General features: G+C 25.9%; 1 protein-coding gene and 1 long non-coding RNA gene across 3 annotated transcripts in view; one reads left to right on the top strand and one right to left on the bottom strand.

Moving 5' to 3' along the window:
* Positions 1–584: 584 nt before the first annotated feature.
* LOC135922419 (uncharacterized) overlaps positions 585–24,785 on the bottom strand; it is a 47,598-nt gene continuing 23,397 nt past the window's right edge. The window contains exons 3-7 of one of the 2 annotated variants that reach the window (XR_010570886.1): positions 20,570–20,913; positions 19,569–19,749; positions 2,001–2,177; positions 837–1,878; positions 645–735 (exon numbers count right to left, since the gene is read on the bottom strand). Coding sequence is in view for 1 of the 2 variants with exons in the window: in XM_065456801.1 (XP_065312873.1) it covers positions 1,468–1,878; positions 2,001–2,177; positions 19,569–19,749; positions 20,570–20,913 (1,113 nt within the window). In the remaining variant the exon portion in view is untranslated. Of the gene's footprint in view, positions 1,879–2,000; positions 2,178–19,568; positions 19,750–20,569; positions 20,914–24,785 lie in introns of both variants that reach the window. The other variant, XM_065456801.1, reaches the window with a different exon arrangement.
* LOC135922421 (uncharacterized) lies at positions 10,059–19,717 on the top strand. The gene is made up of 4 exons (XR_010570892.1): positions 10,059–10,744; positions 17,070–17,433; positions 17,512–17,677; positions 19,577–19,717. It is a non-coding gene; the product is annotated as an uncharacterized LOC135922421 (long non-coding RNA).

The following is a 24,785-nucleotide window of genomic DNA, read 5'->3' as shown; positions in this document are numbered from 1 at the left end:
TACCAATATGAGATTGATATTTATATTGCTGAGGCTAGCGGGAGAGACTGAATATCTATGGAATTTTACTCTTTATTCAACTTCTATCAAATCCGAAATAATAATCAAAATATCGTCTGTAAATTCTTTTATAAAATTAATAATCAAAATATCGTCCGTAAATTCTATTATTAAATTAATAATCAAAATATCATCGGTCAAATAAAAAAGGTTAGAATAAAATGATACTAAATCAGACTAATATCCTCGTTAGAACTAAAATGATACTAAATCAGACTAATATCCTCGATTATATATATTTTTCTATAATATTCGTCAAATCAGAAAAGTTAGAACTAAAATGATACTAAATCTTTATTAAATAATAAGTTAAAAATATAATCAAATTAAAAAAAATTAAAATAATCAAAAATTAAAATTAAAAATTATAATTAAGTTCGTAAAATCATGATCTCTCCCTATACAAATATCCTCGAATATATATATATATACTTTTCTATAATATTCATTTACATAATGTTTTACAAACAAACTGAAAAAAATCTTGAACTTTCTTTAATTTGAATAATCATTCTTTTTTATTCATCTTTCTTTAAATCATTTGCATTCGAAATTTAATTCTTTTTTCTTGAGTAGATTTGAATATCTTTCGGCTTCGTAATTTGGTTTAACAATTACAACAATAAATAATGCATCTTTATGGCATTCTAAGTTCCTGGACTGTAAGACGGATACCTTTTGGGGTTCGACAATAGAAAGTATTTTTAAAATAAGTGATACTAAGTGGCAGCCCAATGCATTAAGAAAAATGTCAAAAAAAATCGAAATAAATAAACCCTCTTTAGGGAATCGGCTACTAGAATTTTCAAAATCGCTTGATTCATATAAATTATAAGAGAGTTCTAGGTTATACTTCCAGTTCCTAGTTTTTTTCGTGGATCGGAAGGTTTCAAGTTCTCTGGTTTATCCCAATTATAAAATAGAGAACTAAATAAATTATTTAATGAATATTTATCGTTTATTTCATTTGTATATTTTTCTTCTTTTTATAAATTATTAATAATAAATAATAAAAATTACAAGTAATACATTTAATATTAAAAATATTTAAACATTATTAAGGTTTCACATAACATAATATACATATATATTTTTAAAAAAAACAATATTTATAACAGGTTCTAATTAAAATTTTATTATATAAATATAAAAATGTTTAAAAAAACAAATATTGGGCTGATATATCTCAAAAATAGCCTATTTATGAATGATGGTGACTACAAAGTTGAATAAATATGTTTAATTAAATATTCTTTATGAAATGATTTAAAGTAAATTTATTTATTTTTTGTTAAATTATAACATAATCGTCTTTTTAAATAAACAAATGCCTAGATTTTAGTTAAAACTATCTTTTTCTAAGGGTCTACAAAAATGTTAAAAAATCTAAAAATAATAAAAGGGGGATCATGAAGTTTGAAAGGCTGCCGTTCTATAATCTTTTCTAGAACTCTCGGTTCCCATAGTAAATGGCGATAAATCGGACGAAATCTCGGTTGAATCTTGGATCAATTGGCCGGCTAATTCGTCGAATTGAACCATCTTACCCCGAAGAACGGTTAAATGATCGTTCAAACCCACTATGATTTGATCCAATTCTAGCTTGGGACCATTTTGAGGCGAGTCAGTGTTTGTGGCTTGAGTTTTCATTTCGTCGTTAATTTTACCGGGGCCCGAATTAAGGGTTCGAGGCAAGGTAGGTTCGAACTCTTGGTTTAAGTGATGACTGAAAATCCGGAGAACGGGGGGAACCCTTTGGATTTCGTGATAAAATGCCAGGGGTTCAGAACTGGGTTCTAGCGAGCCAAACGGTAGGTTCTAGAATAAGCGCGAGAGGTGGTATAAAGATTTTTTTAAAATTAAAATATTAAGGAGAATAAAAAACTGAAAAAAACGAATTTTAATAAATTAATAAATTTTTTTCTTTTTTTTTGTCTTACCAATGGATGATTAATCAATATAAAATCTTCAAGATTTGTAGAATTAAGAGGCTTAAGCGTATTCTCGAAATTTTTGATGCCATCGTAATTTGAGTTTATATTCCGTAAGTTATTGACGCCATCCGAAACATAAATTTTAGTGGAAGATTTGGATATGGGTGCTGATAAATTTACGTCCTTTGATTAGTTTTTTTTTAAATTAATTTTAAATGATGCATATTATAACTTCAAGTTTCCATTTAATGATGACTTTATTTCTATCAGAGACCTGCAGAGTTACCATTTGCATGGCCCGGCCCGGATTTTACACTTTCATGCCTTGCCCGAATTTTTTTTAAATATATGGTAATTATTTTTAATTTTTATAGTTAATAATGGCAATTCAAATTATTTGATTTTAAAATATTCAGCCCGACCCAGGTATTTTTTTAAAAAAATTTTTTAAGCTAGGACAGGGTATTTAAAAAAAAAATTAAAATATGACCCGGCCCAGGAGGTCTTAATTTCTATTAAATATAATGATTATATAATGGGTTTTAATAATAGTTTTATAATAAGGTAATCATTGTATATATAAATATACTGAAAGGTTATAAAAGTATTTCTTATATAATATTCAAATATATATCATTTTGAAATAATAATAATAAAAGTAAAATGGTTCTGAGAATATATTATGTAAATGATATTTAAATACAGATGTAAGCAATGCATTTAATTTAAATGACAGAACCCATCCTGGCTCATTTCCTTAATACTGTTTAAAAACGTTAGAAAATATATGAAATGTTAGAAGATATAGCAAATTTATGTATCTTTTTAAACAATGCACTCTAAAATATTAGGAAGTAATTGTTTGAAACACTACGTTATTCTATCGGATCCTTTTTGTAATTAGTAAATGTAACCGATCATGTAAAAAATAACTTATATGCAAGTTTAAATTTATCAATTCTAAATAGCTTATTAAATATTATAAATATCTGTATATTAAGATAATTAACATAAACTAAAGAAACCCCAATTAGGTTTCTTGGGTTATAACAATGAGGACAAAAAAATATTTCCTGTTTTAAAGGCATCGTTAAATGAAGGCCGAGACGTTCTCGAATCGCATATCGGTATGAATTGCTAAAAATTGTGCAGTATCTAAAATCAATGTATTTGTATTTGAGCTTTCAGAGACCGCGATCTGATTTTCGCGGTTATTTTTTTTCCAATAATAAATGATATGATATAAATGATTGCCAAATATAATTGAAAATTATAACATTTTTCATAAAAAATAATCATTTAAATTTAAGATTATAATGAAAGCATTATATAATTAAGAGATATTCTTATAACACTTATTTTGTAATTTTAATATTAATTCGATTTTTTGATATATCTAAAGGATGCACAAACAGATATAGAGCCCTATCCTCCTAATCTAATGACGCTGAGACAGATTATTAAAACATAAAATGGGCACAATGATGATGTATGTTGACTAGGATAGTACCCCATCCCTCTAAAATTTCAATGGCATAAAATAGTCTTGAGACCAAAAAAGAGTGGCTCAGTCAAATATACCTCCGTACTGTTTCTAATAGTTTTTATTAGAATATTCGGATATGGGTGAGGGGAAGGGGGGGGGGGTAACTAAAATCAATAATGGATAAACATTTATTTATATAATTTTAGGAGCTTTAAAGAGTTATCTAAACCTAAAATCAAAAAAAATAAGAGTGTCATTTATTATTTCTATATCACCATTCGTTTTCTTATTTGTTGCAAATAAACTTTGATGTTTCCTGAGACTAAAAAACAAGTCCTTGTAATTCGAAATAATCCAATTTCAACAAATCTAGACAGGTCATTTGAATTAAAAATATTTTCTTGAGTTGAACCATAATCTTGTAATTCATGATGATAATTTTTATCACATAGTCGATTTTTCTTACTTTTAATTTAATCTCATTAAAATAATTCCAATGAGTCTCCATAAATGAATAAGAAAACTTTACGCTTAAAATGACTTAAATTAATCAAGAAAACTCAAAATTTTAACACAATTATATTTAAATTTATAATTATTTCAGTATTTTTTTCAAAAAGGTAAACCAGAAACTAGTAACTTTAAAAAAAACTATTAATAAAATAAATTACCAAGGAAAATAAAATATTAATTTAATGTAATTTTGTTGTTTGTCATCAGGGTTTCGAACCGTTTAGTATAACGGTTCGGTTCGGTTTATAATTTATAACGGTTCTTTTCGGTTTGTTCCGGTTTTTATAAATTTAATTTTAAAAAAAATTAATCATTAACTATGTATATATTAATTTTAGAGAAAAATCTTTTTAGTTTATAATTTCTTATTTAATTTATCCATGATAATCTAATAGATATTTTTATTAAATTTAGGAAATATAAATTAGACAAATTAGTTTTTTTTTATTTCATAAATAAATAAGATAAAAACAAACATGCGTAAATACAATAATCAATAAAATAATATGTATACTATACTATTTAGGTTTAAAAAGAGAATTCGAACGGATAACTAAAATATTTTCTAATATTTCAGGATTTAATTTAGTTCTCTGCGCAGAGAGTATAAACTTAAGGCTTGAAAACGCTCTTTCTATGGAGACCTCTGTTAGCACAGTTATAGCTAACTTATAAAGTTCTGGCATACTATTCTTTACATTTTCCCAATAATTCAAAAGATTAGTATCTTTTTCTAATCTCTCTATATTATCAAATGACCGAATTATATATTCTATTTCTATACATTTATTATAATTTTCGATGCCCTGAGAATTATTCTTATTAAGACTTTCATGCGACTTTAATAAATCTTCAAAATCATCATCTAAATTATCCTTCGAATACGAACACGTAGGCATATTTAGAATTTCAATATTCTGATTATTTAGATTTTGTATCAAGTTCCAATTTTTACAAAGATGTTTTCTGGCGATCTCTCTTTCTTAAAAAGTTAAAAATACATTATATCTAGGGTCGAGATAAATAGCAGAGCAAAAAACTTCATTTTTAAAATTTATTTCTCATGCTTTCATTGTAGAAACTAAAAGTCTGGCAAATGGAGTGTCTACTTTACTCGTTTGCATGAGACATTTGATCCACGCAGCATAAAAATCGCCCATTGTCAATTGTTCACTTTGTAAATATTTTGTCAAAACATAAGCTGGATATAAAGCTTTTAATATGTCACTAATTATTTCCCATTCATTCTCTGATAAACATTTTTGATCGCTTTGGAGCGATATTTCTTGGCAAAAGCTTTTTAACTCTAGTAATCTCTCCAACATTAAATAGATAGAGTTCCATCTTGTGCAACAATCTATTAGTGGTTTTTTCAAATTTAATTTGAGAATAGCCATTGTTGTCTGATTTCTTATTTTTTTGCAGATGTTTCTTGCTTTATTTATAATGACAATTTCATTTGAATTTTTAATGCAATCATTAATTGCTAATTGAAATGTATGTGAAGCACATCTAACACCTATTAATATGGGTCTGGCATTTGATGCAAGATTAATATTTTCAATATTAAAAGGTTATTTATTTTCATCATGAATTATATCATTATTATTTAAATCATCATTATCTATATCATTATTATTTAAATCATCATTAATTAAATAATCGTTAAGGTCATCATCTTCTTCATCGTGTAGTATTAATAGCTTTTAACTTAATCATATTTGCTGCATTATCGGTGGTTATTGTGTAAATCTGCTCAATTTTTATTTCATATTCTTTTCAAACATCTAGAATAATTTTTTTAAGATATTCTGATGTGTGTCGTTCTTTAATCACTTTCATGCATAGAGTCCTTAATTTTATTTTTCCGTTATTTATAAATTGAATATTGATCCCCAATATGGACCTATCATATCTAGTTGTTATATCATAAACGGATCTGAATAATAATCTGAAATTGATAAATAGATCTAAATATTATTCTGAAATTGATAAACGGATTTGAATAAAATTCTGAAACTTTAATACAAATTCTTTATTTATTCTAAAAGCATAAAAATATAATATTATAAGAAATTTTTCCGAGAAAAAAAATAATAATCATAAAATCCTTTTTTTTCTTTATAATTGCAATCTTCCTGATTGACATTTTACATTAACAAATGAATTAATATTATAAAAATTACAATAAAACTAGGACATGTCACCCCTTTATGAGCGTAACAGTCACTAGTATATAAAAAAATTTACATATACTATATATATATATACTACGTACTATATCACTATATTAAAATTGAATTTCTTACTATTTTAAATTAATGAACATCTAAAATTGTAATATGTCCGATTATTTGTGTGTATCCATTATCATACTTTCTTCCCACATTTTTATTATTCTTTCTTGAGTTTTACTGTCAACATTTTGTATCTGTAACGTTTCTATTGTCGGAATTGATGTTGATTCATCAGTACTGAATTTATTGTTTGTCATTGTTTCTCTTTGTTTCTTTATATTTTCAATTGATTGTTGAGTTTCATTAATTCTTTCTTTATTATCATTATATTTATTCCTCTTTTTAATTGTTTTATTCTGAATGTTGTTTCTGTTTATATATCTAGGGCATTGATGTATCAGATGGCTATCAGAGTTGCATTTGAAACATCTTCTTGGCGTCATTGCCGGTGGTATTGTTGGGGTTATCAGTTGAGTTGGTCGGGTTTGCATTGTGGAAGCTTCAAATCTATCTAGAATCATTCCACTCCTTTTCGGGATAAGAATCACTTGGACATAATGTGTGTCAAAATCCAATAACTGACTTGTGGTATTCATTTCAATTTTTAATTCTTTTTAAAAAAAATTTTTTTTTTATCTTTTTCCCTAACAAAATTTGAAACAATAATTTTTTATCTCAAAAAAAATTTTACTTTCAAATTACAAAAAAAAAATATGAAAATTAATGAATAAAAATTTGAAATTGTTTTTTTATTTTTCTATCTACATCTTTTCATTAATAACTCATAATATTTCACTTTTTACCCTTAACACATCTTTCTGTTTATTTTATATTTGTTAAACATATATGTTAATTACTTCGACCATTATCTTTATGTTATATTTTTTTAATTTTTTTATCTTTAACGGATCTTTTTGTTTCTTTAATTCATACATATGGTCTTCTACAAATTTGAAATTTCACAATTTTTACCATTTCTCTTTTTATCTATGTTACACATATAATAATCGAAAGTTTATAAAACTAATATATTTACAACTTCGGACATTTATTAATTTACATTTGTGTTTTAAATCCACATGTGCTAAGTCTTTTGTAATTGTTAACTTTAATTTTACAATTTAATTATCTACATTCCAGAGTTTTAACATAACCAGTCTTGATAACTTGACTTAATAATACACTAAAAACATCTTGATACAATAAGACACAATATTTTCAAATCAGATTTTATTTTATCAAATACGTATTTTTGTAAAAAAAATACAAATTATAAAGTGTCTCAAATATTAAATATTTTTATGTTGAGTAAATTGCAAGAAACTAAGTTTTATGTTGAGTAAATTGCAAGAAACTAAGACATATATTAATATTTTTATGTTGAGTAAATTGCAAGAAACTAAGACATATATGAATATATATTTTTTTTAAATATTAATTCTCATATTCTAAGATCTCACTCTTAAATGATCATGATGCCTAATGATCATCACTCCATTATCTAAATTAATTTTACTTAATTTGTATCCAATTATGGTGACAATAGTTCCTTTGGCCCATTTCATTTGTTTATTATCAAATAATCTAGCCCAAATTTTATTTCCTACTTGAAATTTTTTATTTATATTCTCATCTGATAATACTATATTATGGCTCTTCGGTTTTAAGAAATCCAGTGGCCCTCGAGTACGTCTACCTAAGAATAATTCTGAAGGTGAGACTCCCTCCTTATTTCTAGAATTAAGGTAATATAAATATGAAATGTAAACCTTTTCAGTAAGTTTTCCTGCCTTTCTAATCCAACTTTTAACAATTGCCACCATTCTTTCAGCTTGTCCATTCGAGCTGGGATGATATGGTGGAGCAAGAATATGTTTTGTTTGTGTTTCTTCACAAAACCTTTTAAATCCCTCACTTATGAAAGCAGGACCTCCATCTGATACTATCGTATCTGGTAAACCATAACGGGCATATAATTCTCGTAATTTTTTAACAACAATCTTTGTGGTATAGCCATGCACTTCGACGTATTCTATCCATTTAGAATAGGAATCTACCACCAAAAAGTAAGTTTTTTTATTAAGATCAAAGAAATCAATGTGGAGTCTTTCCCATGGTTTCTTTGATTTAGGCCATATCTGTCCTACCTCTTTGCTGGGCATAGAGGCACAGGTATTACAAGGGACACATTTCCTTGTAATATTTTCAATATCATTGCCCATACCAGGCCACCATACATATTCACGGGCCCAAGATTTCATTTTGTCCCTACCTTGATGTCCAGCATGTAATAGGTCAATAATTTTACCCCGTAATTTAGAAGGTATTATAGCTCTATTACCTCGCATTAAACAATCATCTACCACAGACAATTCTTTTTCTATTTTTTTATAAATTTTAAAATTATTTCTCCACGGTTTTTTACCAGTTAAAAATAATTTGATTTGGTTCAATTCTTTATCCTTTACAGTATTGGATAGACTCCACATTGATTTCTTTGATCTTAATAAAAAAACTTACTTTTTGGTGGTAGATTCCTATTCTAAATGGATAGAATACGTCGAAGTGCATGGCTATACCACAAAGATTGTTGTTAAAAAATTACGAGAATTATATGCTCGTTATGGTTTACCAGATACGATAGTATCAGATGGAGGTCCTGCTTTCATAAGTGAGGGATTTAAAAGGTTTTGTGAAGAAACACAAACAAAACATATTCTTGCTCCACCATATCATCCCAGCTCGAATGGACAAGCTGAAAGAATGGTGGCAATTGTTAAAAGTTGGATTAGAAAGGCAGGAAAACTTACTGAAAAGGTTTACATTTCATATTTATATTACCTTAATTCTAGAAATAAGGAGGGAGTCTCACCTTCAGAATTATTCTTAGGTAGACGTACTCGAGGGCCACTGGATTTCTTAAAACCGAAGAGCCATAATATAGTATTATCAGATGAGAATATAAATAAAAAATTTCAAGTAGGAAATAAAATTTGGGCTAGATTATTTGATAATAAACAAATGAAATGGGCCAAAGGAACTATTGTCACCATAATTGGATACAAATTAAGTAAAATTAATTTAGATAATGGAGTGATGATCATTAGGCATCATGATCATTTAAGAGTGAGATCTTAGAATATGAGAATTAATATTTAAAAAAAATATATATTCATATATGTCTTAGTTTCTTGCAATTTACTCAACATAAAAATATTAATATATGTCTTAGTTTCTTGCAATTTACTCAACATAAAACTTAGTTTCTTGCAATTTACTCAACATAAAAATATTTAATATTTGAGACACTTTATAATTTGTATTTTTTTTACAAAAATACGTATTTGATAAAATAAAATCTGATTTGAAAATATTGTGTCTTATTGTATCAAGATGTTTTTAGTGTATTATTAAGTCAAGTTATCAAGACTGGTTATGTTAAAACTCTGGAATGTAGATAATTAAATTGTAAAATTAAAGTTAACAATTACAAAAGACTTAGCACATGTGGATTTAAAACACAAATGTAAATTAATAAATGTCCGAAGTTGTAAATATATTAGTTTTATAAACTTTCGATTATTATATGTGTAACATAGATAAAAAGAGAAATGGTAAAAATTGTGAAATTTCAAATTTGTAGAAGACCATATGTATGAATTAAAGAAACAAAAAGATCCGTTAAAGATAAAAAAATTAAAAAAATATAACATAAAGATAATGGTCGAAGTAATTAACATATATGTTTAACAAATATAAAATAAACAGAAAGATGTGTTAAGGGTAAAAAGTGAAATATTATGAGTTATTAATGAAAAGATGTAGATAGAAAAATAAAAAAACAATTTCAAATTTTTATTCATTAATTTTCATATTTTTTTTTTGTAATTTGAAAGTAAAATTTTTTTTGAGATAAAAAATTATTGTTTCAAATTTTGTTAGGGAAAAAGATAAAAAAAAAATTTTTTTTAAAAAGAATTAAAAATTGAAATGAATACCACAAGTCAGTTATTGGATTTTGACACACATTATGTCCAAGTGATTCTTATCCCGAAAAGGAGTGGAATGATTCTAGATAGATTTGAAGCTTCCACAATGCAAACCCGACCAACTCAACTGATAACCCCAACAATACCACCGGCAATGACGCCAAGAAGATGTTTCAAATGCAACTCTGATAGCCATCTGATACATCAATGCCCTAGATATATAAACAGAAACAACATTCAGAATAAAACAATTAAAAAGAGGAATAAATATAATGATAATAAAGAAAGAATTAATGAAACTCAACAATCAATTGAAAATATAAAGAAACAAAGAGAAACAATGACAAACAATAAATTCAGTACTGATGAATCAACATCAATTCCGACAATAGAAACGTTACAGATACAAAATGTTGACAGTAAAACTCAAGAAAGAATAATAAAAATGTGGGAAGAAAGTATGATAATGGATACACACAAATAATCGGACATATTACAATTTTAGATGTTCATTAATTTAAAATAGTAAGAAATTCAATTTTAATATAGTGATATAGTACGTAGTATATATATATATAGTATATGTAAATTTTTTAATATACTAGTGACTGTTACGCTCATAAAGGGGTGCCATGTCCTAGTTTTATTGTAATTTTTATAATATTAATTCATTTGTTAATGTAAAATGTCAATCAGGAAGATTGCAATTATAGAGAAAAAAAAGGATTTTATGATTATTATTTTTTTTCTCGGAAAAATTTCTTATAATATTATATTTTTATGCTTTAAGAATAAATAAAGAATTTGTATTAAAGTTTCAGAATTTTATTCAAATCCGTTTATCAATTTCAGAATAATATTTAGATCTATTTATCAATTTCAGATTATTATTCAGATTCGTTTATTCAGTTTTTTGAGGCACAGGTATTACAAGGGACAAATTTCCTTGTAATATTTTCAACATCATTGCCCATACCAGGCCACCATACATATTCACGGGCCCAAGATTTCATTTTGTCCCTACCTTGATGTCCAGCATGTAATAGGTCAATAATTTTACCCCGTAATTTAGAAGGTATTATAGCTCTATTACCTCGCATTAAACAATCATCTACCACAGACAATTCTTTTTCTATTTTTTTATAAATTTTAAAATTATTTCTCCACGGTTTTTTACAAGTTAAAAATAATTTGATTTGGTTCAATTCTTTATCCTTTACAGTATTGGATTTAAGATCTTCCCAATTTGTGGGACCCCCTTTTAGCATATAAGAAAGGGAATAAACCAATGCGTCTTCCTGATCCCCTATCACATTACTATTAAGATCAAGATCTAATTCATTCGATCCCAACCTAGATAAGATGTCAGGCAGACAATTTTCTTTACCTCGCCTATATCTAATTTCCACATTAAAACTTCCCACTAATAACAACCACCGTTGTAATCGTGGAGATAACATTAACTCTCTGTTATCTTTCTTAAATAAATGAATTAAGGGTTTATGATCGGTATAAATTGTAAATTTTTTCCCGATCAAATATTCCCGACATTTAGTTATCCAAAAATAACAGCTAAAGCTTCCTGTTCAATAACCGAATACCTCGTCTCAACTTCTCGAAAAGAAAATAATTGGTCTCTCCAAACCATCAATTATATGTAATAAAGCACCTCCAACACCTTTATTGGAGGCATCTACCGCCAAAATTATTTCAAAATCATTATTAAAACATACTAAAATTGGCTCCTCACCAATTTTTTTTTTTAAAATTTCGAAAGCTTCTTGTTGTTCAATTTTCCAATCAAAATGAACACCCTTTTTTAATAAATCATACAATGGAGAGGCAACTTTTGCAAAATTTTCTACAAAGCGATGATAATAATTTATCATACCCAAAAATGATTGCAATTCCATTTTATTGGTGGGAGGCTTCATATATGTTATATTTTTTAAATTTTTTTCAAGAGGTTTCACCTCCATTCCATTAATCTGATGTCCCAAATAAGTAACTTCGGTTACTCCTAGAACACTCTTTTCTTTACTGGCCTTTAATCCCTTATCACGAATTCGTTTAAAAACTTCCTCCAAACGCTGATTATGTTGTTCCCGTGTTATACCAGTAATCAACACATCATCCATATAATAAAAGACTCCTTCCATACCTTGGAAAACTGATGCCATGGTACGCTGAAATATCGGCGCTGACACACTTAATCCAAAGGGTAATCTACAAAAGGCAAATAAACCTTTAGGAGTCGTTATCGTTAACAATTTTTGAATTTCTTCCTTTAATGGTAACTGCAAATAAGCAGACGAAAAATCCACTTTGGAAAAATATTTGGCACCTTTTAAATTGGCCAAACTCCATCCTAGGTAAGGGGTATTTAACATCAACTACCCATTTATTTACGGTTACACGGAAATCAGCACATAGCCTTAATTTCCCATTTGCTTTTTTAACTGGCACCAATGGTGTAGCCCATTCACTGTATTCAATGGGAATAATAATTCCATCTGATACCCATTTATCTAACTCTTCATTTATTTCCGTCTTCCATTCAAACGGAACTCTTCGACAAGCTAAGAAAATGGGTGAAAACCCATCTTTTAGCTTAACATCCACTTTATAATCATTTAAACGTCCTAATTTTTCTTCAAAAATTATTTCATATTTTTTTACTAACATATTTATATCATGATTAATTTTAATTAATTCATTTTCTTCAAATTTTCTTAATTGATCTTTATCAATTTCACAATTTATTTGAATGATATTTGTATCAATTTTTAATTTTTCAGGAAATTCAAGAAAATTACTATTAACAACAGTATTCTTTTCTTCTTTTAATATTTTCAATATTCCTCTTTCTTGAATTAAAGGTTTGCCACTATCAGCTATTACTTTTTTCTCTAAATTATCTTCAGCTAATTCCTTGTCAATAATAAACAAATTCCAATAATTATTACGGGCCCCGATTTTTATAATCCAATCCCACCCCATAATAGTTTCTACATTTTTATCCACTATCCATAAATTCAAACATATATATGAATCATGGAAAAGGACATCCCATTGAGTTTTACCCAAAACTTCAATTTCAGAACCATCGAATTGTTTTAAACACATATTTACCTTTATAATATTGCCATTAGGCCAATATTTATAAAAGTTTTCCCGAGACATTATTGAAATGCTCGCTCCGGTGTCAAACAACATATCAATATCCTTCTGGTCAATTCTTAATTTAACCCTAGGACACTGACATGGTTCAACCCATCTCTCAATCATTAAAATTTCGCAAATTTTGATAGGTTGATTCATATCTACCTTATCCGAAATATCAATGTTATTATAATCGAAATTATTGCATAAATTCAACTCGGAATTCAGTGGCTTATTAACAATATTAATACTTTTTTTAACAATATCCAGGGGATATTTTTCCCATTGGAAGATTTCAGAAGTGCATAAATTCAACTCGGAATTCAGAGGCTTTCTAATAATATCTATGTATTTTTTAATACTATCCTTTGGATATTTATTCCACTTAAATTCATGGTCAATTATATTACTTAAATTATTAAAAGAACTTTTTGTTCTTATTTTATCATTAGGATACACATAATTTATATTAAAATCATTCATTTTATGCGAATTAAATCTCATTTTACCATTTTTATATACTTTCTTAAAATTTGATTTTGGTGGAAATTTTACTGATATACGATTGCATTTGCCATCATATAGTCAATTTACAGCACAATTTATAGCTATATGTCCCGTTGTTTTGCATTTATAGCATACACGGGATACATCCTGATTTGAATATAAGGCATCAAATTTGTTTACATTATAACCTGAAATATTTCTCACGTTGGACTCTGTAAAAGCAGTTTTTTTCAATGGGAAACCCACTCTAAAATTATACTCTTTTACTATGCATGTCTCGGCTTTATAGCCTTTATAACCACACCGATTGCACACAATTTCACTAATACTTTTATCCTTTGGAAAAAAAAATTTTTCATTGGAACCAATTTTACCACTCAATTGGTTTTTCTCACACTGGTTACTCAATTTATCTATATCACAACAGATCTTATTGAGTAATTCTCTCACTCCTTTCACTTCTTGGAGAATTTCCACTGATATCTCCTCACACGGATTGTCAGACACCACAACGTCTTTCATCCAATTCACGTATTTTGTCACTACAAAAATACATTTTTTTAATACAAATTTCACAATAATAAATAATCCATAAATTATGATCAATAATACTATTGTCACTATAAGATTATTTATATCATATTGATTAACATTCTTATAAAGAATTTGATAACTAATATCCTTATAATTGGAAATTTTATTAAATATATTAGGCTCATAATCAAAACTAGGTAAAAAACCCATCTCATTATATACAATTTTATCTTACTGTACAATTATTTTTTTTAAAAAAAATGGTCTTAATTACAAAAAATTTAAAAACTATTAAATCTAATTAATCTAGAAATTTACATTTGCAAAATTTTGAATTATTTTATCTACACAAAAATTAAAAAAAAAAAATATGAAGCATTGCGTTGTGTTGTGTTATCAAATAAAATAAAAAAAATTCTTACCAGAATATCCAAACTGTTCTAGAATTTTCTTTTATAATGAGTGAATTCGTCACAGAATTATTATCCCTAAGAGTTTCGCGATCAATGGTCTTGCGGCAACAATAAAAAAAACTGAATAAACGGATCTGAATAATAATCTGAAATTGATAAATAGATCTAAATATTATTCTGAAATTGATAAACGGATTTGAATAAAATTCTGAAACTTTAATACAAATTCTTTATTTATTCTAAAAGCATAAAAATATAATATTATAAGAAATTTTTCCGAGAAAAAAAATAATAATATAAAATCCTTTTTTTTCTTTATAATTGCAATCTTCCTGATTGACATTTTACATTAACAAATGAATTAATATTATAAAAATTACAATAAAACTAGGACACTTCCTTTTTTATATTTTCCGAAAAATCTAACGCCATTTTTTTAATATTATTGCGTATATTTTCCGAATTGATAGTTAAATTTCCACCCAATCCTATAATTAATGGATCTATAATATTTCGAAATGCTTTGTCGTCTATTGATTTTATTGGATGAGTGGGCGGATAAAAAATTTTAGACTGATGGGCGGGCGGGTATTTTTTTTTTGAAAACTATCGAGAGATTAAATTTTTTTAAAACATTGGGTGGGTTGGCTTATGGTCCAAAAACTTTCCCATGCAGACCTCTAATTACATGATATAAGAAAATAAAATTATACAAAAATTTTAGCTGATAATTATATTCGCTGATATTTTCTATGACAAACAGGGGTTCGAACCGAACCGCAAAACCGGAATGAACAGTTATGATTTTCTGAACCGTAACCTTAACCGAACCGTTATGAAGAAAATATTAAAAGAGCGAACCAAACCGTTATAAATATTTAGAACCGGTTTGAACCGGTTCAAAACGGTTTTAAAAATAATTAATTTTAAATAATTAACCTAAATTTAAAATTTTAATTTTCCTTGGGGGCATTTTTTAAATTGGTGATTTCTTTTCAAATTAAATATTTCCATATTATCAACATTATATATCAAATTAAATATTTTTATATTATCAACATTATATATCAAATAATACCAGGTTTGTTGTTTTTTCTTTAAATATTTAATTTATAAGAGATTAGACAATTTATCTGTTAATTAGATAAGATATCTTAAAATCAGACATAATTATTCTTGGCTAAATTAAATTTTTTATCTCATTATAAAAACTTGGATCATAGAATTTAAATGACAATAAATAAAATAGTCAGCAATATTTTAATGATATAATAATTTTTTATTTATAATCATTGTTTTTTAAATTCAGAATTCTAATATTATAAATTATTTATTATTATAATATGTTAGTTAGCATTTACCATTATCATATATGCAAAATAAAAAAATATGATTAAAGAATGGCATTTGTAATGAATATTTTTCTAAATCTGTATTTTTAAATAATAAAAATCTGACTATAAATCGTTTAAATAAGTTAATTAACATTGCATTAAATTATTTTTATACTTTTATTTATTAATGTGTTTTATACAGTGAATTAAAAATAGGAATTACATTTTGATGTTAAACTAAATATAAATACTATAGTTTAACTTAAATTACCTATTCTGTCATATTATATTAACATCTAACAGAAATAAACTACTGACCAATTTTTATATAATATTGTTTTACAATAATTTCTTATTAATTGATATATTCAAAAAAAGTTTATCTTAGTTTATATAAAATATATCAGAGTGGGTAATTTGAATTAAACTATACTAGTTATATTTAGTTTAACATCAAAATGTAATTCCTATTTTTAAATGTAAGTCTATTTAATATAAAACACAAATAAATAAAAGTATAAAATAATTTAATGCAATGTTAGTTAACTTATTTAAACTGAAGATTTATAGTAAGATTTTTATTATTTAAAAATACAGATTTAGAAAAATATTCATTACAAATGCCATTCTTTAATCATATTTTTTTTTATTTTGCATATATGATAATGGTAAATGCTAACTAACATATTATTTTAATAATAAATATCAGAATTCTGAATTTAAAAAAAAATATGATTTTTCTAAATAAAAAATTTATATCATTAAAATATTTATTGCTGACCATTTTATTTATTGTCATTTAAATTCTATAATCCAAGTTATTTAAAAAAATAAAAATGAAGGTAAAATTGTTTCTATTAAACTTTTTTATTTATTCTATTTTCTTCTATCATCATATAGCTTTTTAGTTATCTATTAAATGGTTCGGGAAAAGTCAAATCCTGTGCGTTCCTTTTTAAATTAGATATCATAAAAAATCAATCTATTTGTAAAATAGAAGATTGTGGATCTTAACTGGAGACCATGCTGCAAATCTTGAACGACATATAGAAAGATTCCACAATAGGGAATTCAAATTATTAAGAAAAAAGAAAGAAAATTTGACTATTAAAAAAATTCAAATAATGAAAACTGCAAACCAGTATAATACAATCCAAGATGGTTTTAAGTCCAACACTACTACAATACAAATCAATATAAATAAAGAAACTTTAATCCGCTCCTGCACCGCTAATAAAAAAAAAATTTCAGACCTCTACAAAAAGTTTTATCAAATAAAAAATTTATGAAAAAAATATAAATATAAAATTGATATTATATGTAATTTAATGCAATAATAAAGAATCGACATTTCCTGGATGTATTCAAACACGTTCTTCTTTGTCCTAAAAACCTACCAGCAATACTAAATCCTCGTTCAGAAGAAGCGCTAGTTGCAGGAATTGCCAATATTTTTCTTGCTTATCTTGATAACTTTGACAAATCTCTTTCTTCTCGTTTACACCAAAGTAGTTTTAAATACACAAAAAAGTTTATTTATTTTAAGAAAAAAAATTTTATGATACCAAGGAAGGACATTTTAATTCTTAATATCCAAAAAATTTATAAGAACTATTTTTTTATTAATATTTACTTAAATGATTTTAAAAATTTTAACCTGCCCGCCTACGTTTAAATTTCTTAATCCGCCCACACACCCGCTCATAGTTTAAAAATTTTTTAACCCGCCTGCCCGTTTTTAAAAAAAATTTTGCCCCACCCGCCCACCCTCGCCTAAGACTTCTAATATAAAGTGTTTTTATTAAAACATTATGATTATATTTAATGAATATGGAAAAAATATAAATTCTATGTATTATAATTTTAAAGTAGTGGAGTTTATAGCACAGGATATGAATAAATATATAATAAATTTTAATTGTCATTTCACATATGGCAACCAAAAATTAGAATAAACTTCAGAACACAATTCTTGTGATCCAATCAACACCTCAAAAGTAAGGAGTGGTAATAAATGTTAAAAGGTTAAAGGAAACACTACTTAATATTAATCAGAGACATGCCGGATTTTTTCTTATTTCGGCTAGGATATTTTAAAAAATATTAATTTATTTTTAATTTTATAGCTAATATAGAAGATTTCGGCCTGGCCCGTCCCAGTCCGGTTATTTTTTAAAATGAAAATTTTAGGCCCAACCAAGCTTTGGTATTTTTTTTTAAATTAGGCCCGGCCCGGGTATATTTAAAAAAAATAAAGGCCCGGCCCGTGTACTAGGGCTTAGGATCGTGTCTGTAGGTCTATGATATTAATGTTTAACCCAACTTTGTTTAGTAAGAATTAGGTGTGAACTAGGCCTATTCAAAAAAAATTGGAATATTCAATTCGATTCGAACGAATAATAAATTATTTGTTTTATCCGAATACGAATAATTATTTATTCGATTCGAATAAAACGAATTATTCGGAATATTTAATAAATCTAACATTTGTCATTTCTATTTGATGACCTTCCAATCTGACAGGTAATGTGTTTATAAAAAGACTAGCAAAATTTAAAAAATCTCTGAAGTGAAAATTAAATTTATATTTGCCGTATTTTTCGAATCTCACGAGAAGTTAATTTTTTACATCTCATAATAAATTATATTAAAAAATTATACAAACCAAAGGTATATAAAAATATAATATATTTCTAAAATAAATTATGATAGAGGAGAATGCTTCTGATGAAATAGTTACGCTTAGTGTTGAATTTGACAAAATTTCTTCATAAAAAGAGCGATTATATGGGATCAATATCAAATCAATAAAGATGATGAAAGCTGCTTGCAATCATAGAGCATTATAAAATGTAAGGCAAAACAACATCCCCTCTTATTAATCATTATAATAAGTTCATTCACACCTAGGGATTACCTATCTATACAAGGAACATCAACTGCTTGTGAAAGACTTTTCCTAGTTGGAACTAATTTGTTTTCAAAAAATCGCATGTCATATAAGGAAGAAAATATAAGAAAAACTCTGCCTTAAATATTGGCTTAGAATTATGAATTAAATTAATAATATACATTTTAATTTTTTTATAATAACTTAATATATATTTTTATCATCTATTATTGATTACATATTTTATTATCAGATTATTATAAAAAAAATTTCTGTTTGAAATAAAATTTGCAATAAAAAAATTGTCAATATATTTGAGTATGATATATTTTATTAAGAAAATTAATTTCAATTATTCGAATAATCCGAATCGAATATAAATAGTATATTATATTATTCGCACGAATACGAATAGTAAATTATTCGATTCGAATACATTTTTGAATAGGCCTAGTGTGAACCATCAGCGAAATAACGCAAATTGGTTCAAACGAATGTATAACATTTACCTCTTTAGATTGGTCGGAGAACGCGGGTGATTTGGGGGGTGAGGGCGCGACGTTCAATTTGGCCATATCGATGATTATATCCGGTGAATAATTGGCCTGGTATGTCTCAAGATAAAGTTCAGGCGAGGCGAAGGCCGGAACTTTGTAATGCTTAGGTTCGAACATGGCTTGTATGATAGAACTTGTTTTATATATTTTTATAACCATTGTATATATACATGATTGAGAGCCAATACTATTCTTGTTAAGCAGCTCTATTTTTAAAAATGGCTAACCCAACATTTCAGCCAAAAGGTATTACGCAAGCCCGAAGATTTTGTTCATAGATGGCAGAAAGGTTTGGACATCTATTATCCAAATCTCAAGGCTTGCGTAATATTATTTTGGCTCAAATCTAAAATAGGCTAAATCGAACCGTTTAGCCGTTTAACAACACTAGCCAATACTTTCAATTAGGAACTTATGTTTTATTTAATTTTATCAAATTTTATTATTTAACAAAAGAAGAAAAACTAACATCAAAATAAATTTGAACATAAAATTGTTATATTTTCCATAATAGTTATCTATATATATATCTTAAAAACAATCTCGATTAATACAAAATGAAACTTTAGGCGTATAAAATAAAGTATCACAATCAGTATAAAAAATGTTATTTATCTTTAACAAATTAAGATGTTTATAACCGATAGCTGAAAATGATAATTAACCCTATCAAATAAAATTTAAGTCTATAAAAGCCTATGAATTGATTTATCTAACAATTTTCCAAAACAATAAGATAGAACCAAAGTTTTCCGATCATTTTTTTTGTAAATCTCATATACATTATATTTATTATAAATGAAATTTTAAAAAATCTATTTGACGAATTTTAGGTTAAACTTTGCTTTCAATAAATACTATATATATAATTAATATAATTTATTTTTGGGCATCAGTGTCGGTGGTATCAGCACTTTCTTTCTTTTGTTAAATAGAAATTATATTTCTCTCACTCGTCGACGCCTCCAAACAAATTCGTATCTCCGTAACCATTATCCCAATAATCGTTCCCAATTCCATCCTCTTTCTCTGGTCGGTTTGCTGTCCTCGCGTTATTTGTCTCATCAGAAGTAGGTTCTTTTCTTTCTACCCTCTCTGTCGCAAGCATGTCATTTTTGCCAATCCCTTTCTCCATTTTTTTTGGTCGGACAGGCGACCCACTAACCAGGGTTTGGGGTATCAAATAGGGTATTTGAGCTGGAGTGGCGGGCCTACGTGTGGCCGAAAATGTGTAGTCGGTGCGATAGTCAACCGTAAGGGTAACACATCCGATTCCGGGAACTTGAATACACCCGACCTTAACGATTTTGAGATTAGAAAAAATAATATTATTTTTCAAATTCGGGCAAGGCCAAAAAATAAATTAAAAAATTACAAACCCGGGCATGATAATAGAAAACCGATAAATCATAAATCTTTCATTGATTTGAGTTAAAATTAAGTACAAAAGTGGAATAAAAATGGTTATTTTATAATGATCCAAAATTGAGTCTAGGTAGTGTTGAGTAATCGGCTAATTTTAGCCGACTACAAAACGGCTTAGCCGAGATATTAGGTGAAAAAATCGGCTAAACCTAATTAGGCTAAGCCTAAAAATCGGCTAAACCTAATTAGGCTAAGCCTAAAAATTGGCTAAAATAAATTAGTCAAAAATTCTGCATCGATGCCTAGCATTAATTATTATTTATTTATTTTAGTAAAATAATTTATTTTATTTATATTTAATGTAAATATTTTATTATTATCAACAAATAAACATAATATGATTTAATATTTTTTATTTATATTGTTATATTTTTAAATGAAAATAAATTTATATATTTGATGTTTTTTTTAATAAAAAAAAAATATGCTGCTATTGTAAAAATGTAATATTCTTTTATATAATTTATTAGTGATTTTCACAATCTTCTTTGTAGATACATCTTTTATTGAGGAATTATATTGTAAATTTTATTAGATAAATAAACAATCTTTTAGGTGAAATCTTTTATAATTTTTTTAAAATTATCTATTTTTTATTAAATGAGGTGGATTTTATGAAACTTTTTGATGCTATTTTAAGATCTTTTTAAGGATAATATTTTAAGACAATTGTCATAATCGTTATTTTATAAGTTTTTTGAATTTTTTTGAAAAAAATATGTTAAGTATTAATAACATGTGTAAATTAGATACCTTGGGTCGGGCTTGGGCCTAATTATAAATTTTCTAGCGGGCCTGGGCCGGGCTTGGGTTCGTTGGAAATTTTTGCAATAGGGCTTAGGTCTAAATTTTTAAATTCAAATTTAGCTTATTTTAAGGATATTTAATAGGACAAATAAGAAATCATTCTGATTTTATTAGTGTTATTTATCAAACTTCCTATACACCCTGGGAGAGTATATATTTTTTAAATCGGAAATTGGTATAATTTTACTTAACTTAACACAACGGCCTGGGCACGAAACAGCGAAAATCAGGGAATATTCCCAAAAATGTTCCCAAAGATGGCCAACATTTTATTTTTATTTAAACATGTTATTATTACTCATTTTAACATATTTTCGTCAACAAAAATCAAAAAACTTTAAAAATAACGATTTGACAATTGTCGCTTATCTAGAGTACATCTTCACTAAATTTTTATTTAAACATGTTATCAATACTTATTTTAAAAATGTTTTGTCAATACAATTCAAAAAACTTTAAAAATAACGATTATGACAATTGTCACTTTTCTACGGTACATCTTCATTAAATTTTATTTAAACATGTTATCAATACTTATTTTAACATATTTTCTTCATAAAAATTCAAAAATCTTTAAAATAACGATTATGACAATTGTCGCTTTTCATTGGTACATCTTCACTAAATTTATATTTACACATGTTATTAATATTTATTTTAACCTATTGTCATCAAAAAAATTAAAAAAACTTTAAAAATAACGTTATGACAATTGTCACTTTTCATTGGTACATCTTCGCTAAATTTATATTTACACATGTTATTAATATTTATTTTAACATATTTTTGTCAAAAAAATTTAAAAAACTTTAAAAATAACGATTAAGACAATTGTCACTTTTCATTGGTATATCTTCACTAAATTTTTATTTAAACATCTTATTAATACTTATTTTAACATATTTTCGTCAAAAAAATTTAAAAATAACGATTATGACAATTGACACTTTTCATTGGTACATCTTCACTAAATTTATATTTACACATGTTATTAATACTTATTTTAATATATTTTCGTCAAAAAACTTTAAAAATAACGATTATGACAATTGTCACTTTTCATTGGTACATCTTCATTAAATTTATATTTACACATGTTATTAATACTTATTTTAACATATTTTCGTCAAAAAAATTTAAAAATAACGATTATGACAATTACTTTTCATTGGTACATCTTCACTAAATTTATATTTACACATGTTATTAATATTTATTTTAACATATTTTTGTCAAAAAAATTTAAAAAACTTTAAAAATAACGATTAAGACAATTGTCACTTTTCATTGGTATATCTACACTAAATTTTTATTTAAACATCTTATTAATACTTATTTTAACATATTTTCGTCAAAAAAATTTAAAAATAACGATTATGACAATTGACACTTTTCATTGGTACATCTTCACTAAATTTATATTTACACATGTTATTAATACTTATTTTAATATATTTTCGTCAAAAAACTTTAAAAATAACGATTATGACAATTGTCACTTTTCATTGGTACATCTTCACTAAATTTATATTTACACATGTTATTAATATTTATTTTAACATATTTTTATCAAAAAAATTTAAAAAACTTTAAAAATAACGATTAAGACAATTGTCACTTTTCATTGGTATATCTTCACTAAATTTTTATTTAAACATCTTATTAATACTTATTTTAACATATTTTCGTCAAAAAAATTTAAAAATAACGATTATGACAATTGACACTTTTCATTCGTACATCTTCACTAAATTTATATTTACACATGTTATTAATACTTATTTTAATATATTTTCGTCAAAAAACTTTAAAAATAACGATTATGACAATTGTCACTTTTCATTGGTACATCTTCATTAAATTTATATTTACACATGTTATTAATACTTATTTTAACATATTTTCGTCAAAAAAATTCAAAAAACTTTAAAAATAACGATTATGACAATTGTCAATTTTCTATGGTACATCTTCACTAAATATTTTTTAAACATGTTATTAATACTTATTTTAACATATTTTCGTCAAAAAAATTCAAAAAACTTTAAAAATAACGATTATGACAATTGTCACTTTTCTATGGTGCATCTTCACTAAATTTATATTTACACATGTTATTAATACTTATTTTAACATATTTTCTTCAAAAAAATTCAAAAAAACTAAAATAACGATTATGACAATTGTCACATTAAAATATTATCCTTAAAAAGATCATATAAAATCATCAAAAAAGTTACATAAAATCCACCTCATTTAATAAAAAATAGATAATTTTAAAAAAATTATAAAAGATTGTTTATTTATCTAATAAAATTTACAATATAATTCCTCAATAAAAGATGTATTTACAAAGAGGATTGTAAAAATCACTAATAAATTATATTAAAAAGAATATTACATTTTACAATATAGCAGCATATTATTTTTCTCAATTTTCAGATTTTTATTTTTACATAGTTCAAATAAAGTGAGACTATCCGGTCCATTTCGGCTGACCACCGTAGCATTGCCGATAACGTTGTTTTATAGATAATATTCATCTTTACCAATTTTAATATTAAAATCCCCCATAACTATCAAATTATATCTTTTTGGGAGGTATCAATAACATTCTCCAGTTCGTCGAAGAAAGGCTTCCTCTCCTTTAAGGTAGGGGGTGCCGTATATATTCAGAAGAATTGTTGGCTTGTAAAGCTATTATGTCGATATCTTCATTTGAAATAAGTTTGATAAAAATACATATTTTATTGTTTAAACCATTAATATTATACGTAGAGATATATATAGATCCTTTGATTTCCAACATGTTCAGGGAGTATCGCCAGAGAAATATCTGTAAAGAGTAGACTTCAAATGTTTAATTCGATTTTTACTGAAATTTATTTACATTAGTAATTTTATTGAATTTTTTTTTATAATTATTTTTCAACCTTA

Source organism: Gordionus sp. m RMFG-2023, chromosome 1 (genome assembly GCF_954871325.1).
Source record: "Gordionus sp. m RMFG-2023 chromosome 1, tfGorSpeb1-WG-v2, whole genome shotgun sequence".
Lineage (NCBI taxonomy): Eukaryota > Metazoa > Nematomorpha > Gordioida > Chordodea > Parachordodidae > Gordionus > Gordionus sp. m RMFG-2023.
This window is presented reverse-complemented; position numbering and strand designations above follow the sequence as displayed.